This window comes from Sceloporus undulatus, chromosome 1 (assembly GCF_019175285.1).
Source record: "Sceloporus undulatus isolate JIND9_A2432 ecotype Alabama chromosome 1, SceUnd_v1.1, whole genome shotgun sequence".
Classification (NCBI taxonomy): domain Eukaryota; kingdom Metazoa; phylum Chordata; class Lepidosauria; order Squamata; family Phrynosomatidae; genus Sceloporus; species Sceloporus undulatus.
The window spans coordinates 339,360,207-339,376,894 of NC_056522.1; the positions used below are offsets into that span (position 1 = coordinate 339,360,207).

A 16,688-nucleotide genomic window follows, 5' to 3' on the forward strand; every position below is an offset into this window, starting at 1 on the left:
GGCAGTACAGACTACCATTTAAACGTCGCCTCTTTTTGCTGCACAGCATTACCACAGCAACCAAATGGAGGGATGACACTTTGCAGCAAAATAGAAGTTGCCTTTTTGTGACGTTGTAAGAGCTGCATCGCAGTCCTTATGACGCCGCTTCCTGGCTGAGATGTGTCAGCGCTCAGACGCCCACATGTCATCCCTGCGCCCCCCGTGTGGGTGGTGCCGCTGAATAGTGGCACGTAGTAGTGCTCAGGACCATGTAGTTGGTGCACAGTCCTGAGCCCTACTATCGCCGCCAGGATTGGGCCAATACCTACCATTTAGGCTTAATTTTTGGAAAAGTGGAAATAGGACACCAGGATGGGCATCATGTTTGGGGAACTTTGTGGTGGAGAATGAAACTGATGGATAAAGATCAACCAGCTTGTTCCAAGCACAATTCTACTTTTACCTACTGGGAGTTATTTGTATAGGAAACATTAGGAACTCTTTAGCATGGCTTTTTAAAAATAAGATTTCTAATTAACATTATACACATCCCAATTCATTATGAATCTTTGTTTCTTCATACACATTTTTTCCAGGTTATCATTGGAACAAAGACTATCTTGGCCAATGGGGCTTTGATAGCTGTTAGTGGGACTCATACCTTGGCACTTGCAGCCAAACACCACTCCACCCCTCTCATTGTTTGTGCACCCATGTTCAAGCTCACACCACAGGTAGGTGCAATGACCTTTAAATATTTCTGTGGCCAAACACAAATGCCTGAAAGAGAGACTGTTATAGAACATAGACATATCAAACTGGACAGATTAATGCAGAGCTCTGTTAGTGCAAACAACTTGCAAAATCCCAGTATGTTTTACAGAGAAGTGACTGTATCAATGCACTGGATTTTTGTATGGCTGCCATTCACGTTTTTTCTACAAAATGTAACAAGGTAAACATGGTTGTGTATATGCAGCACACAAAGAACATGAAATGGACAAGTTGGGGGCTGAACTTAATTTTTAAAAGGAAATTTACATTGACAATATCAGTGCAAAACATTTGTTAAAAATGATGGTGATGCTGCTTTTTGTGTTCTCTCCAGTTCCTTAATGAAGATGACTCATTTCACAAGTTTGTCTCACCACATGAAGTGTTGCCTTTTACAGAAGGTAAAATCATTTTGTAACAAGTACTCCTAAATGGAAGCTAGAGTCATTCATTGACTGCAACTCTAGCAACCCAATCATGTGCATGTTTACTTCAGAAATAATCTCCCTGTGTCCAGTGAGGGTTATTCCCATGTGAGCATGCATAAGACTTCAGTCTGACTTTAAAGATAGTAATCCTGAAGGTACTAGTGTCTTGTCTTTTTTATTGATATGTGTAGTGCCTTGAAAGTCTTTATGCATATAAAGTGAGATATAAATACTATAAATAAACAAATAACCCTAATTCCATCCAAGCCACTGGCTTTGGAGGGGTTCGATTTACATAAGTAGACTGAATCCTACTGAAATCAGCGAGGCTTCACTTGTTTATGACACTAAGTTTAGTGGTATCCAACTATAACTAACTTCTCTAGTTCCAGTCTCCTGTATATAAAGCAAAATTGCTTTTTGTTTTCTTACTCAGTTCTCAATTATGTTAATATTTTTCTTTTAGGGGAGCTTCTGTCTAAAGTCAATGTTTATTGTCCAGTTTTTGACTATGTTCCTCCAGAACTTATCACTCTCTTCATTTCAAACATTGGAGGCAATGCTCCTTCCTACATCTATCGTCTCATGAGCGAACTCTACCACCCAGATGATCGAGAACTTTGAGCTACAGATATAATTTATACTTTGTTACCCAGGCAGAACCTCCAAGTAAATAAAACATAAGACTGAAGAAAATGTTAATTCTTTTTGAAAAAGATTGCTTTGACCCGTATTTATTTCAGTTGGCAAGAGCTTTGCAGTCCTAGCTATGTTCTATCACCTGTATTAAAAAGAATAATTTCTCCCTGAGAATGTTCTAAGTAAACAGTGCCAGATTAACATCCTATGGAGACCATAATTCAGTGATGGCCTAATTGTAAAACAGTGTTGCTTTAATTCTTATGGCAAATTCATTATGAGGACACAGTCCTTTGATTCTTTTTCTTGGTTAATAGAAGTGAGTGGTAGTAAAGAAACCTAGAGGCTAGCTGTTCAAGCCAAACTAGATAGAAATAAGAAGTTTTCTTTAATAATAATAATAATAAAAAACCCTCTTCTCATTTTTGTTTCAAGTCACTTTTAAGGATATTTTTTGGCAAGCTAAGGTAACATATAATACAAGATGGCAGCATTCAGTAAGTATTCAGATTGAAGACTTTTTGAGGGTTTTATGGCAATTCAGTCAGCTCTATCCACATACCAATCAGCATTTAAATATAATCCAGACCACATATTGATGTAAACATGCTAGATTGTTACTCAAATAATCTGAATGAAGTAACATTTAAGATAACCTGTTATATCTACGTCAGATCAGTTTATCCATAGTTACTGCTTACTCCTCTTTCAAGTATTAATAGGTGAGAGTGTTAAGAACAGCTTTTCAAAGGCTTTTCAAAGACGAAGTTTTAGTGCAGGGTGAATACTTCCACATTCCTTTAGGAGAACAGATCTCAGATTTTGGTTCTAGTGAAGGTTAGAGAAGTACTGGCCTCTGCTATTTCTTTCTTCCTGCTGCTTTGCTTCCTGTGTACCAAAGGAAGATATCTGGATGTGCTTAGTATGAACTCAACTAGTTTGGTGACACCAGCATTCAAATAACTAGAGATCTGGTTCATGATTTTCCAGAAGGATCATTTTCTTTCCCCAAAAGTTGCCAGGCTTTAGCCATTCTTCTTAGTTTAGCGAGGTTAGGTTTAGGCTGGGAAAAAGGAAACATTAATGACCTGGTGACACATACTTAAAAAATAATATGGTCATTACGCCTATAATTTTCTAATACCAACTAATTCAAATGAAGAGCATCCATATACACTCCACCACACACACTAAATGATTTTGGCCACACGTTATACACAGGTATGCCTTCTTAAAGCTGTTTTGGATCTGAAGAAAATAAGGTGATTTCTATCTATAATGTGGGTGAATCTACACTGTAGAAATAATGCTGTTTGACACCACTTTTAAGTACTGTAGCTCCTTCCTATGGAATCCTGGGATTTGTAGTTTTACGAGCCTTCTCTACCAGAGTGCTGGTGGTTCAGAAAAACAAATCCCAGGATTCTGTAAGATGGAACCATGGTAGTTAAAGTGGTGTCAAACTGCATTATTTCTACAATATAGATGTACCCCATATATCTTGAGAGGAAAAAAACTTTAAAATTACAGCAAAAGAATCTCAAAATTGCACAGGCATGTGATCGTACCATTATATCCCATAAGAAATTGGGAGATTCAAATAATTTTGGTTATTACATCTATTGCATAAAAAGTTATTTTTCAATTTCAGAATAAATCAAAACTGCTTTCTGAATGGGGTGCTGGGTAGTGTAAAATAGCACATACTTTTTATTCTTAGATGAACACCAAGATGCCCAATGCATTTGTTGTGTGCCTTTAAGTCATCTCCTACTGATGATGACTATAAAACAAACCTATCACAGGCTTTACTTGGCTAGATTTGTCCAGAAGGCGGTTGACCTTTGCCTTCCTTCATGGCTGAGAGAGTATGACTTGCTCACGGTCACTTGACAGGTTTCCATGGCTGAGCAGAGATCTGAACCCTTGTCTCCAGAGTCCTAGTCCAACACTCAAACTACTACACCATGCTGGTTCTTGCCTTACAAGAGTCTATTATCGCAGGAGTGTGAAATTACAATAAGGGAAAGAATAACAAGAGAACAGAAAGGCTAATGCAATATTATCCCCTTTAAGCGTACTCACAAACACGGTGAGCAATGTACTAAGTTCTTGTCTGTTACTGGTCACAAATACATTCTTATAAATCTTTGCACAGAATTCCAGATGCACATAGGTTGTATACTAGTCTATAATTCCAGATGCATATATGTTGTATACTAGTCTACAATGATAATCTGATCAACTCAAACCCTAGATGGTTTGTTTTGCTAACCATCCAATATTCTAAATGATGTCGTATGAGTCAACAGGTTACTTTAGAGCAGTGGTTCCTATCTCTGCTTTTTAAGCGATTTTGGACTTCAGCTCCCAGAATCCCAGACTATTGGCCAACATGGCTGAGGTTTCTGGGAGCTGAAGTCCAAAATCTCTTAAAGGGCATAGTTTGGGGACCACTGCTTTAGAGAAAGAATCAGCTATTACTGCACCTGTTTCACTACTGGAACATGTATTCTGTAGATGCCCATTAATATTTTAGTTTTCACAATACACATCTCATCTTTCTTCAAAAAAGATTAAGATAACGTCAGAGCAAATGTGTCATAAAGGAAACAGGTTATGCTTAAGGAAGTTTTACAATGGCATACCTGGCTTTCCTGCTGGAGATGATCTACATCTGCAAGAGGCAGCATTGAAGGTCTACCATGAGCACATTGGAAAGGTAAGTGACAACAAGACAAAGATTTCATAAGACAGCAGCAGTCCTCAAAAGTCAAGTTGTCATTAAACTTAATAGCACCTGAAAAGAGAGAAAAGTATCAAAATGTAACTACAAATGATACAGCTTCTTCTTGGCCCTGAACATGCATAAAAGATTAGGGGAGCCCAGTAATATAAATCTCTGTTCATTTGTATTTTTTGGGGGGCAAACAACTGCACCCCACCTATTGTCAGTAGTGTCACTAGGGGGGTCCGGGCCACACAGGGTGACACTGCTGAAGGGGGGTGACACCCAGTGAGGGCCCCTTCCACCTTCCTGCTGCGCACCATGGCATGCGGCAGGGAGGAACGAGGGCCCAGTGCCCCCTATCCCTGTCCTTTGAGGCTCAGCTTTAAAGTCTCGCAGGGCAGGGAGGCGGCCGTCTGCCCAGCTCTGCTGGCAAGAGCTGCTGCCATTTCCACCACCACAGCAAATATTTTCTGGCGGAAGCAGCCCTCTCCAAGTAGATTCTCATTCTTGGACCACAGCAGCAACCACGGAGGCAGGCTCTGAGATTTAAGAACTCTTCATCCCATTCTGGGTTTTGTTTTTGTTTTTACTCTTCTTTTAATGAAATCTCTTGGCCCTTTAAAATGCTGTGAAACAATGAAGTGGTACAAAACAATACTTTCCTTACCATGGCAAGCCTGGGATGCCAGTACCTTCAGAATTGTCAGTGGCAATGTTCCCTGTGCCCCTCCTGTTGTTTGCAGTAGCTGAAAGCAACAGAAGGACATGGTTTGACTTTCTAGAGAAGACTTGGAATAAAAGGCCACAGCCCTTAGAGATAAAGGACAGGGAGCCACAGAAACCTTAAGAAAATCACATTCTCTTAGCCTAAAACAGTGGCAATGGCAAACCTCCCCTGGGTAAATCTTGCCAAAAGTACTGTGCCATAAGTGGTTGCCATAAGTGAAGTCACATAACAACCACACCGGAACCACTGTTCTAGAGTCATGCTCAGCAGCAGTGGTTAACTGAATATGCCACATCTCCCTGAGGTCTGCAGGCACTGAAGTTTTCTTCTAGTAAGAGCTGCAGACTAGGTGCTCAGCAGGGAGCCTCACAGCCCCTATTGACTCTCAAAATTCTGTTATTGTTTGCTTTCTCCCCTATAGACTGATTCACACATCATCATCATTTTACCCTTCTAAGAGAGAGACATGTAATTTTAAATCCTTTTCTTATTATGTAACTCTGTAATACAATAATCCCATGGTGTACGTGGCCACAATGAGCAACCCATTGGGTAAGCTACTTTTGAGTGTCTCTATATTCTCATCTGCCTGTTCTGGCAACTGGTTAGAAGAGTCTGCTCAAACTCCAGAATTTTAAATGGAGAACTTCACTTTAGCTGATGATATATTAATCATCTCCAGTTTGCAGCTCTTCACACGCACGCATGTACACACACACACAGACACAAACACACACATATGGGAAGGGCATACCTCAGCTTGCTCTTGAATGAATTCCTAAAAGTGCAAAGAGATACAAATCAGTCAATTAAGGATTTAAGAAAAGGTCATAATATGAAGGATCTATATATGTCACTTCCAGAACATATTTTAGTAAGTAAAATGTATCAAAAGTCTCAGAGTATGTGATTGAAACTGGATCCCTCTATATAGTGAACCCAAATACAACAAAACATCATCAATTGAAGGGAAAATAGAAATGATTTAAATATTTTTTTTCACGACTACAACAGTATGACTTTTTATGACCTTAAGAACAACGGCCATATCTGCATGCATGTATCTGTGAGCATCCAGTTTGCAAATGCTTGGCTAGGTTTCTCCAGAATTCTGGCTACTGTTGTATACAAACACAGTCATTTGGTGCAACCATCCCTCCCTTGAGCAAGATATTTAGGGTGAAAAATCCTAAATATATGTATTTTTCAGGCTACACATTATTTTTTATGTTTGATCAAATGCTTTGTGATTACACAGATACTAATGCAAAATATTCAAAAATCTCCAGACTGAGTAACTTTTCTGCTATAGATAATAGTTAGAAAACGATTCCACATTTCCTGATAAAAACTCTCTGTGTACCTCCTATAAGATGCAAGAAAAACTTCACAGTTAGTGTTTAACCAAAAGACTGATAACGCCAATCATGTTTTAACCCAGTAGCTTCCTTCACCTCATATCTTTTCCTCATAATACTTGTAGCCTTTTAATTCTAAAACCATTCTAAGTCTCCAAATATTCATGCCCTAATTCAGTGACATGATATAATGTGTAATATAATCCACATCCATATTTCTCACATACAGATCTCCATGTGGCAGCACAGTAGACATGCACACAGAAACAAGCCAATAACTAAGCAACACATATGTTGTATGGACTGCTTCCACAGTACCTTTGACTGAGAGAAATAGTTATCTACGTTTATTACATTTCCCCACTTTTAAGTTCAATCTTTCATTTTTTTAATAAAGCTATGATTATTATTTGTGTCAAGAACTAAATGTGTCTTCTTTCAAAGGTAAACAAGATAGCATATACAGGATACCAATTTAATGCAAACCACATTGGAGAAAAGGGCAACTTATAGCCTGTTGCTTTGTTATAAATACTGGAATGAGCACCAACTCGCGTGTCAGTATAGCAAACTTACTATTATTAATAAATAAAGATTTCCAGTGCAATAATATATAGTGCTGCTTTTTTCTTTTTAACTTTGGTAGGAACTTTATGAAATTCACATCAATTCAATCTTTAATTCAAGAAGCAATTCTGTGTTTAAAATGACAAGGTACATTTGTGCAGCTGTTTGTTCAGTAATCAGATAAGGCATCTGATTTCTTCTAGTTTAAGCCACTGTTGGTCCCTAACCTTTCTCTGAAGCAAAACATTTGCCCATGAAGTGCACATAAGGGTTTTGCCAAAACATACTATCTTTGGTTTTCAGTATTTCTTCCATGTTTCTTTTCTGAGGCTGAACTGCTAAGCAGGAAGAAAGAAAATCCAAATGAATACAGGACTTCTAAGGCACTTGCTGCTCATCACAGATTTAGGGCAGGCATAAAAAATGACCTGCAACAACATCTCACCTGCACAATGCTCTTAGCTACTGTCTGCCTTCCGCGACGCAATTCATTGGCCTCTCTCTCCACAAAACACAATGGTACTTTCCCAACAAGAATCTGAGAGAGCTGGTTCTCTGGAAAGAATAATTCAAGGCCTAAATCTTCCAAACTTTTGTGCCAGCACCTGGTAATCAAAATTTAAGCAAAAGCACTGAGCTATAGTATCATTTTTTTTTAATTTCTGGGAGTAATAAGTTGGGAATGACTTGAAGGCACATAACAACAATGAAATGTTACTAAAATGTTGCTCATTTTGCCCAAATTTGGCAGGTTTTTAATAATAATAATAATAATAATAATAATGTAATAGACTACAACAACAACAACAACAACAATAATAATAATGTAATAGGTTGACTTACTGGTGAAGGCATGCTGCTTCTTGTCAGTTTTAATTATAATTCTATTTTGATATATGGCCATAAAATCAGACTTAATTGTCAAAAATAAATAAACTTCCTGGTGCAAAATAGTACTGAAATACAAGCAATTTAACTATACAACTGAGCTGTGAAATAATGTGCTTAGTTGTTCTCCAATGCCAACTTGGGAAAGTGTTATTATGACCAAACATCAATTGTCCTATTGTTTTAGAATCAAGAGATACAAAAAGGCAAACACAATACACGACCAACCTGCTCCTGAAATCTTTAAAGAATATATTTCCTGTAGTTTCCATTGATATATTACTCTTTTATCTACGTTGTCAAGTATCTGAAACTGAACTCTATCTGATTTGAACTAACTGCTTTTTATTTTTCAGTAGGTCCAGTGACTCACATCATACATGTCAGCGCAGAGCATATTCGGAACCTTCTAGAATAGCTAGGCATGATTTTGGGTGGTAGTTCCGTCCAGCCAACCCTATTCTCAGTGTTCTCACTCATTTACCTTAGCACAGCAGTATCCAAAGAACCACAAACACAGGACACATTGGAAGGGAGGAGGGGTGGGTTTGTGTGAATTCACTATTCGCAGAACTACAGTTACAGGTATGCAACCAGTCCTCCTTTGGGGTCTCTGAGATTCACACAACTGGGAGATTAGCAAGCTACTTAAAAACAAGGAGGCGGAAGTGTCAAACTAGCTGCACAACATATGAACATTATGGAAAATATAACATTGCTCAGAATGCATTACTTCAAAAGGCTGCATCAGCTCTGGATTGAGCATCTAGGCTGTAGTGAGTTATACTGTAAATGCCATAGCTTGAAACCACACTGCAGCCTTGCAAATGTCATGTAATGCTATTCCACTCAGGAAGGCTGATGAAGCAGTTACTGCCCTGAAAGAGTGAGCTTGGATCTGAACAGGTGCTTGTTTCTTGACAGTCCTCAACAATCCACCTTGCCTACAGAGTATGGAATCTGTCCTATGGGAGAAGAAGCATGTCAATGTATCTCACTCACTGCAATGGTTTGAGGCAAGATTTGTTGAGAATGACAGTAAGTTGAGAAGATTGAAGGTACAGCTGATGTGGTCTAGGAGCTGGTGATGAGATTCGACCAGTTGTCTATATATGCCAGGCAGCCACCACAGCCATGAATTTTGTGAATACTCAAGCTACTGTTGATAGTCCGAATGGAAGGATGTGAAACTGAAGCTCTCTTCTCCCCCCCCCCCCCCATGACAGGAATCATCAATGCAATGGTTGAACCCCAATATGGAAATAAACATCTGTGAGATCAAGGGATGCAAACCAGTCTTCCCTTTGCAACAAGGGAGGAATGGATGAAAGAGTTACCATGCAGAAATGCCTGGGGCAAATATAGGTGTTCACATCTCTCAGGTCCAGAATGGGATGAGGCCACTGTCCTTTTTTGCTGACAATGAAGTAGCAGAAGAACCCCCCCTCCCAATGGAATGATGACAGAGGCATGGGTTCAACAGAACCTTTGTTGAGCAAAGTAGTGACTTCATCAAGGAAAAGGTCAGAAGGGGGAGTTACACAGGTGATCTCCATTGTGGGATACTCCTCAAATTCAGTAGCATACCCCTTGACAATGATGTTAAGAATCCAAGTTTTGGTGGTAATCACAAACCAGGCATGATGGTACTGGGTTAGTCTTTTGCCAAATATGGTGCAGGAAGAAGAGGGACAGAGGTGTCAAAGATGCTGCATGCTTTGATCTTGATTCTTCTTTCTGAAAGGCAGGCAGTACTTAGCAGAGAAGGCTTGATGTTTACCATAGGAGGTGGAAGATTGCAGATAGTATCAACATTGATGGGTTATTGTCAAACTGCTTACGTCCAAATCAAAACCTGGATTATGGTTGGGATTGTGAAAGCACACCATATTTCTTGACTTCTTCTTTGGGGTTAACTCAACGTTCTCATCCATCCCCTTGTTAAAGAGGCCAGATTCATCAAATGGCATGTCCTCAATCATAGCCTTGGCCTGGAAAGAGTCCAGAACACCTTAGCCAGGCACGGTACCTTAAAACTACAGATCCAGCCAGAATTTTAGCTGAGTAATCTGTGATGTGACAAGTGGAATTAATCTGTTGGCTTGCCAAGGAATGAGTTTCGGCTTGCAACGCGTTGGCTAGGTGCTTCTCTTTATCTGGGAACTTATCAAATAGGGGTAGCCCGCTTTCCCATAAATTTTGTTGGTAAGCTCTCACGCAGGCTGTGTAGTTAGCTATGCATGGCTCAAGGCAGAGAAAGAATAACACTTCTTGGCCATGAGATCTGGAGGAGGATCTTTGTAGGTACTCAGTTTGCACAGCCTCTACCACTACCAAGTTAGGCTTTTAGTGTTCCCAAAGCCAAGAGGCACTGGAATCAGTAATGCAGTATAAGTTACCTGTTTTCTGGGTCATTGAAAGGATTGTGGATGGAGTTAACCAGGAACACCTTGAGATTTTTAATAAGAAAGGCATGAATGGAATCAATGCCGAAGTAGGTGCTTTAGCTGGAATCTTTCAATACACAGTTTTCAGATTTTGGTCCCTTGAAGAAACAATCTTAGAGTGCTTAGAGTGCCGTTTCTTCTTATGTCGGTTCTTATTCCCTGAGTGTTTCAGAGAAGAAGACTCCAGGACCATGGAACAACCATGGGTAGGAGGGACCTCTCAAACAAAATAAGATTTGGAGTTGAAGGGCCTTCTTGACAAGGAGGGTTAGGCTCCCATGTCATCTTTATAAGACAAAGTATGTTCTACAGAAGCTTTTGAAATCGTAGCTACAGTATTGACACTCGAAACCAAAGCAACCAATTTGTTCTTCTTTGGTCTCAACTGATACACAGCCCTGAATGGTCTTTTTCAGACAGAATGAGGAGCAGACAGTTTGGAGGCAGCAAAAGTCAGAACAAAAACCATCACAGAAGGAGGTTGCGGTGGGTTAGGAGTCTTCAGGTGGAATTTTCTGTTTTTTCATATTTGTGGGATAAAGACCTTGCAATGGGCAAATGACCCCACATTATGGGTCTCACCAAGGTATAGTAAACAATGTGAATGGCTGTCCCTGCCATATAGCTTTGCTCCACAGTCCTCACGCATCTTAAAAGAATGAGAGGATACCATTTGCAGGCAGAATAGAGAGCATGCAGTTGTTATCAAGCCAAGTCAATCACCAGGAAGACAGTGAACAAACCAAAGGAAAGCCAAGAATAGTAAGCAAGCCTGAGTCATCACCAGATAGACAAAATTACACCCAAACCAAAGGAAAAAACCTAAGATTAGTAAAAAACATAGCTGAGTCAAGAAATAACTGTATAGAAACCTCCAGATAGGTTCCTAGATGCTGCTCATGCAGCAGATGAAAAGGAACTAAGGTAAATGAGCAAAAACACTAAGAACAGGGTTGGTTGGGTGGCTATTCTAGGTTCCAAATATGCTCTGAATAGACACAGGAAAACCTAGTTGTGTGAATCACAGAGGCCATAAAGAAGAAGCAAGTATTCCAAAATCAGAAAAAAAAAATGAAATACAGAATACTTCTGGTCTCAAGCATTTTGGATAAGGGATACTCAACCTATATTAGGTCCCTTGGTTTCTTAGAGTGTAGTTGTACACATCTCCACAGAAGGAAGTCTAATCAAATATTTTGAAACCCAAGTATATACAGAATTATAGTCCACTTTGAAGCAAATTCCATTGAGTTCAGTAACAATTAAAGTCTTTAGTTTTTTGTGGGTTTTTCGGGCTATGTGGCCATGCTCTAATTAAAATCTTGTTTGGAAGTTCTCTCATGCTCTAAAGCCACAGCCAATATATTGCCTGTCTGGTTATTACCAACCGCAAGAGTCTCCGCTGATCCTCTGTAATCTCAATCTCCAATGGGGGACATACAGTGGAGGCCAACAATTTTTTCCTGCCCAATGTTTCAGACTGCTTCTCATAGGAATCTGATGGCAGAATAATACACATATTCTTTATTAATTTATACATACAGGAACTGTTTTCACTGACTGGTCCTACAGCCCTGTGATTTGGAATATAGCATATAGGCAAGTCAGGGAAGAGAAGTGGTCCTAATAGTCACAACTGAAAAAGAATGTGGGATCCTGCCTTTCCGGCTGGCAAGCAAAAATAAACTTAATCATAGTGGAGTGCTCTTCCACACCATTCTGAGAACTGACATATTCTGTTCTCCAACAGATGAAGGAAAACCTACACTGTCCAAGCAAAAATATCCTGTCTTTAATATCAGACTAGGATTCCCAGCCAGTTTCAACCATAGGCAACAATCCTAATAGGCAACAATCTCCATCAACAAAATAGCAAGTATAGTGACTCCATTTAAACCCTTTTCCAAACACTTCCCACACTCCCAGAGGACTTTTTACATTCTTCAGTAATTTTTGGTGCCAGTCTATGACCAGAAACATTTCTCTTGGACTCCACCACGTAGGAAATTCAAAGCTGGTGTTGACAGGAAAGTCAACGAACTGTTACAAGCACAATGGACTGAAACTGGGTTCTGTACAATTTGTGCATTTCCATGATTAGTTTATTAACATTTAAGCCATTTTCTGTAATCACCTGTGATTAGTTGCTCAAGGCGGACACGCTCATGGGCTGCATGCTGATCTACCAGCACAAGAAGGTTTCCGCTCATAACTAAAAACCAAAACAAACCCAAGACTATCATCATCATCATCATCATCACCATCATCATCACTATCAGCACCATTACTTCGACTTACATTAAATTTTAATTTAATTGCCTCTTTGTGTGAATGTGAGATAGCAATCCAAGGTTACCCTTTGTGGATACTTATACTCAAAAGTCTCCCAGTCTAATGCATCATTTACTACATTATGTCAGTCCTCTTCAGGTAATGGAAGGAAGACTGTTATACCTCATCTAGAGGCCTATTTGTTGATATAAGGGTAATAGACTATCCAAAGTAGCAGTAGCGTCACTAAAAGGGGTGCAGGGGGTGCGGAACACACTGGGTGACACCCCAGAAGAGGAGGATGATACCCGGTCAGTCACTGGCCCTCCTGCCCAGCTTTTCCTGGGGACGTGCAATGCATTTCCCACCCTCCTTAGGTCCCAAGGGCTCCTCCCTGGCCTTTCCCAGGGACGCACGGGGCATTTCCCACCCTCCTTGTGTCCTGGGGGCATGCAGCTACTCTCTGGGGAATTCCTGCTGTGCATGCACGCTCCTGCATGTGCCAGAAGTCCCACACTGGAATTCCCACCCCATAAGTCCCACCCCCGCCATGCTTGACCACACTGGGTGACACCAACCCTAGAAACACCATTGTAAAATAGAAACACATGAACAAATATTGTCGGTTGGACAATGAATCCCATAATTTCCCACAGAGTAATTTCTTTATGCTATTTTAAACAAGTTTATTCCAATTATATTCACTGGATGCCAATGGTGCCACAGGATAGTGACATATCTGTGCCATTTCCAGGTAAGCATGCGACACATTCCTGCCTGACACCCTGGACAGCCACTGACATCCAGAGAGCTAAACGGATCAATATTCTGACTCAGAATAAAGCAGCTTTATCTATTTACATATAGGATAGCATTATTTAGTTTTCATTAATTTTATGAAAATAGTTTTATTACTTGGGATGTAGCAATGTTGAGTGATAGCAATGTGAAATATGTATTTAATATTATAAAGGTTTATTAACTTCATTGGCGTTTGAGTTAAGTACTCCAGTTTTTTATTCTGCCCTATGCAACATAATTTCAGTGCCTAATAGACTTGAGACAAACTTTCTCATTTGTTCCTCGCTCCAAAAAAAATTGTATTCCAGCAGCCTGTGTCTATGTTGAGCTGTTTTTGTGCATGTGTTATCACACAAAAGATTTGGCTTTTATTGTACTTCTTAAAATGAACACTAAGGCCCGTTACAAACGGGCCATATAGTATGCGCGGAGCTTCCGCACCCCCTAACCCTAGTACGTGCTCCGCACGCACAAAATGGTGGCGGCTGTTCCACACAGCTGCCGCCATCAATACGTCACGACCATGCTGCCTCCAAATGAGGCGGCGCAGTTGTGACGTATTGGGGCCGCGCCGCGGCGCATAGTGCGCCCTTTGCGCAACCCCGGAAGGAGCTCCAAAATGGCTGCGTCCAGCAATGCAAGGGAGAAAGGGGCCAAGCGGCCCCTTTCTCCTCCTCCCCACCGCCGTGGGGTGTCCTTCAGGCTTGAAGCCCCAAGGACACCCCTTTCCAGGCTGCGGGGAAGCGGCCTTTTGCGGCAGATCGGGGCCTCGGAGGCTGCTGGTCTGGCAGCTGAGGCCCCGATACACCGGGGAAAGGGGCGGGTGCAGGCCATCTCAAAGGGGCGGTCTGTAACCCGCCTAAGTTACATTTACAGAGGCTCACATAATCAAGTTAAGGTATATGCTACAGCATGCATAAAACTGGTCTAAAATTGTTAAGGAACAACATGACCACAAACATGAGGAGGACCACTGATTCAAAATGGCAGCAGTTCGTTGTTATTTCTGTACATCCAAAAATTGTACAATTTTTTAAAACGTATTAGATGGAGCAGGGAGTATTCTTACCTGCATCTTCATTCTCATCTGTTCTAGTGTTGATTAAACAAGCAATGAATTTACTGTCCACTTGATTAAGGACCTGGAACATATTTAGATGTAAACATATACATATTTTAGAAAATTAATGTAATTTCATATTCATATTCAACAAAAGGGCCTTAAGAATTCACTGTCTCCAGAATGTGTCAACATACATTTTTTTAAAAAAAACCTCAATCACACATTGCAATATTCCAGAATAACAAAAGCATGAGAATAAATACAGAAGGAAAAAGACAACCTCATTAGTCATAGGTTTCTCTAAAGGCTGAACAAATATCCAAATATATATCCATTTGTAGATTTCATCTTATTGAAACAATGTTACAATCACTGTTAGATCTTCTGTCCTTTGGCTCACAGGTGGAAGAAAATTATCTTTCCAATATCAAAACAATCATCTTTTCACAGTCAAAAGGGCATGGTAAATTCACTTTCACTAACCATTTGTTAATTTCCAAGAGATGGGCAAATAATTTTTAAAAATGCATAAGCTTACATGTCAATTAGCATTCTAATATCATGTTTATTTTCATAATTATTCCCATCCAAAATGAGGTAACTATGGGACAGCTCCAAAACCTGTGTGTTAAGGAAGAATTAGTAGTATTACATCTCCAGCAATTTGCTGATTTTGATAGCTCTTTCTTAAAAATACATTGTGATGCCCAATATACCCAAAACAGCAGTTGTTGTTATCATAGGTTCTGAGCACATAATTAATATTAGAGGAGACAATGGGCATCCCTGCCTTTTGCCCTAATTCAATAAAAAGGATGAGAATAGACCATTGGTCATCATCTATGCCCTCAATGCCGCATGTAAATTTTTTATACATTAAGAAAATAACAGGTGTGTTCATATGACATCTCAAGCCACAGTTCCACATGCTCTGGCAGCAGGAACAGCTCAAAAAACACAGAGCTTTGTTCTATGGCTTGTTTATGATATTGTCTGTCAGTGAGCAGCTTCATTCTCTAATTCCTTCCCCACAAACTAGAGGAAGAAGCCAAAAAGTAACCTATTTGTGTGAAAGTATCAAATCAGAGACAGGACGCTGCTTGTTGCCAGATGACACAATAAACCAATTGCAGAGAAAATCATCTTGGTTTGTTTAGCTGCCTATTAGGCAAACAATAGAACTGATTAAGCAAAATTTTATGTCAATACCCATTATTTTCTAATAACAGCTAATAATTATTTCACTATCTGTATCTTTCTACCGCAATGTTAATGAACAGCTTGTAATTTTTCACATGATAGTTATAATACCCCCATTAATCCATATACTGGAAAGTTTACCTGTACTGAATGAATCATCTTCTTGGTGAACCGATAAGGGTACAGGATGTTATGGATTTTTACAGCAAGATTATCAGCCTGCCCACTGTTCACATTAACAGCAAACTACAAAACACAAATAAGGTATTAGGATGCTCACTGGAATAACAAACATCAAACCACAAAATTATGCCCTCAGATTTCATTTTAAAAAAATTCTTAACAGAGATTAAAGACCATTTCAAATAGCACTGGCATTAATATTTCCCAAGCAATCTGGCCACATGATGTGGGGTGATGAATACAGTTGATGAATATATCAGCAGTGCGGAGTACTGACACGTGGAAGTGGTCTTTCACAACAATCCATACATTTGAATCACTGATATTCAAGAAACAACATTGTAACCCTCTTGTATCAGTATATCACTGTCGGTAGATACAAAGGACTACTGAAACTACCTAGTCTACAGTATTGTACAGTGGAGCCTTGGTATCTGTTGTAGTTTGGTTCCCAGACCCACAATGGATTCCAAAGTCTGGAGGTGATCAAGTCCCATTATATACAATTGTGTAGTAAAGTAGTGTCCCTTATACAAAATGGCAAAATCAAGCTTTTTGGATTTTTTTTTTTTTTTGGGGGGGGGGGATACATTTTCAGGCTATGGATGGTTGAATCCATAGATGCAGAC

At 39.8% G+C, this 16,688-nt stretch overlaps 2 protein-coding genes across 11 annotated transcripts in view; one reads left to right on the forward strand and one right to left on the reverse strand.

The window, feature by feature from the left end:
* EIF2B2 (eukaryotic translation initiation factor 2B subunit beta) overlaps positions 1-1,902 on the forward strand; it is a 9,063-nt gene extending 7,161 nt beyond the window's left edge. For both annotated transcript variants that reach the window (XM_042467693.1, XM_042467701.1), the window contains exons 6-8: positions 579-716; positions 1,091-1,157; positions 1,651-1,902. In XM_042467693.1, the coding sequence (XP_042323627.1) occupies positions 579-716; positions 1,091-1,157; positions 1,651-1,808 (363 nt within the window). In that variant the 3' untranslated portion in view covers positions 1,809-1,902. The remainder of the gene's footprint in view (positions 1-578; positions 717-1,090; positions 1,158-1,650) is intronic.
* An 86-nt stretch (positions 1,903-1,988) lies between these two features.
* Positions 1,989-16,688, reverse strand: part of MLH3 (mutL homolog 3) — a 23,618-nt gene continuing 8,918 nt past the window's right edge. For 4 of the 9 annotated variants that reach the window (XM_042467657.1, XM_042467619.1, XM_042467637.1 and 1 more), the window contains 9 exons: positions 16,018-16,122; positions 14,683-14,755; positions 12,676-12,753; positions 11,930-12,038; positions 7,652-7,811; positions 6,036-6,059; positions 5,222-5,300; positions 4,472-4,623; positions 1,989-2,886 (listed from right to left, as the gene is read on the reverse strand). In XM_042467657.1, the coding sequence (XP_042323591.1) occupies positions 2,800-2,886; positions 4,472-4,623; positions 5,222-5,300; positions 6,036-6,059; positions 7,652-7,811; positions 11,930-12,038; positions 12,676-12,753; positions 14,683-14,755; positions 16,018-16,122 (867 nt within the window). In that variant the 3' untranslated portion in view covers positions 1,989-2,799. Of the gene's footprint in view, positions 2,887-4,471; positions 4,624-5,221; positions 5,301-6,035; positions 6,060-7,651; positions 7,812-11,925; positions 12,039-12,675; positions 12,754-14,682; positions 14,756-16,017; positions 16,123-16,688 lie in introns of those variants that run through there. The other 5 variants (XM_042467647.1, XR_006104022.1, XR_006104023.1 and 2 more) reach the window with 5 other exon arrangements.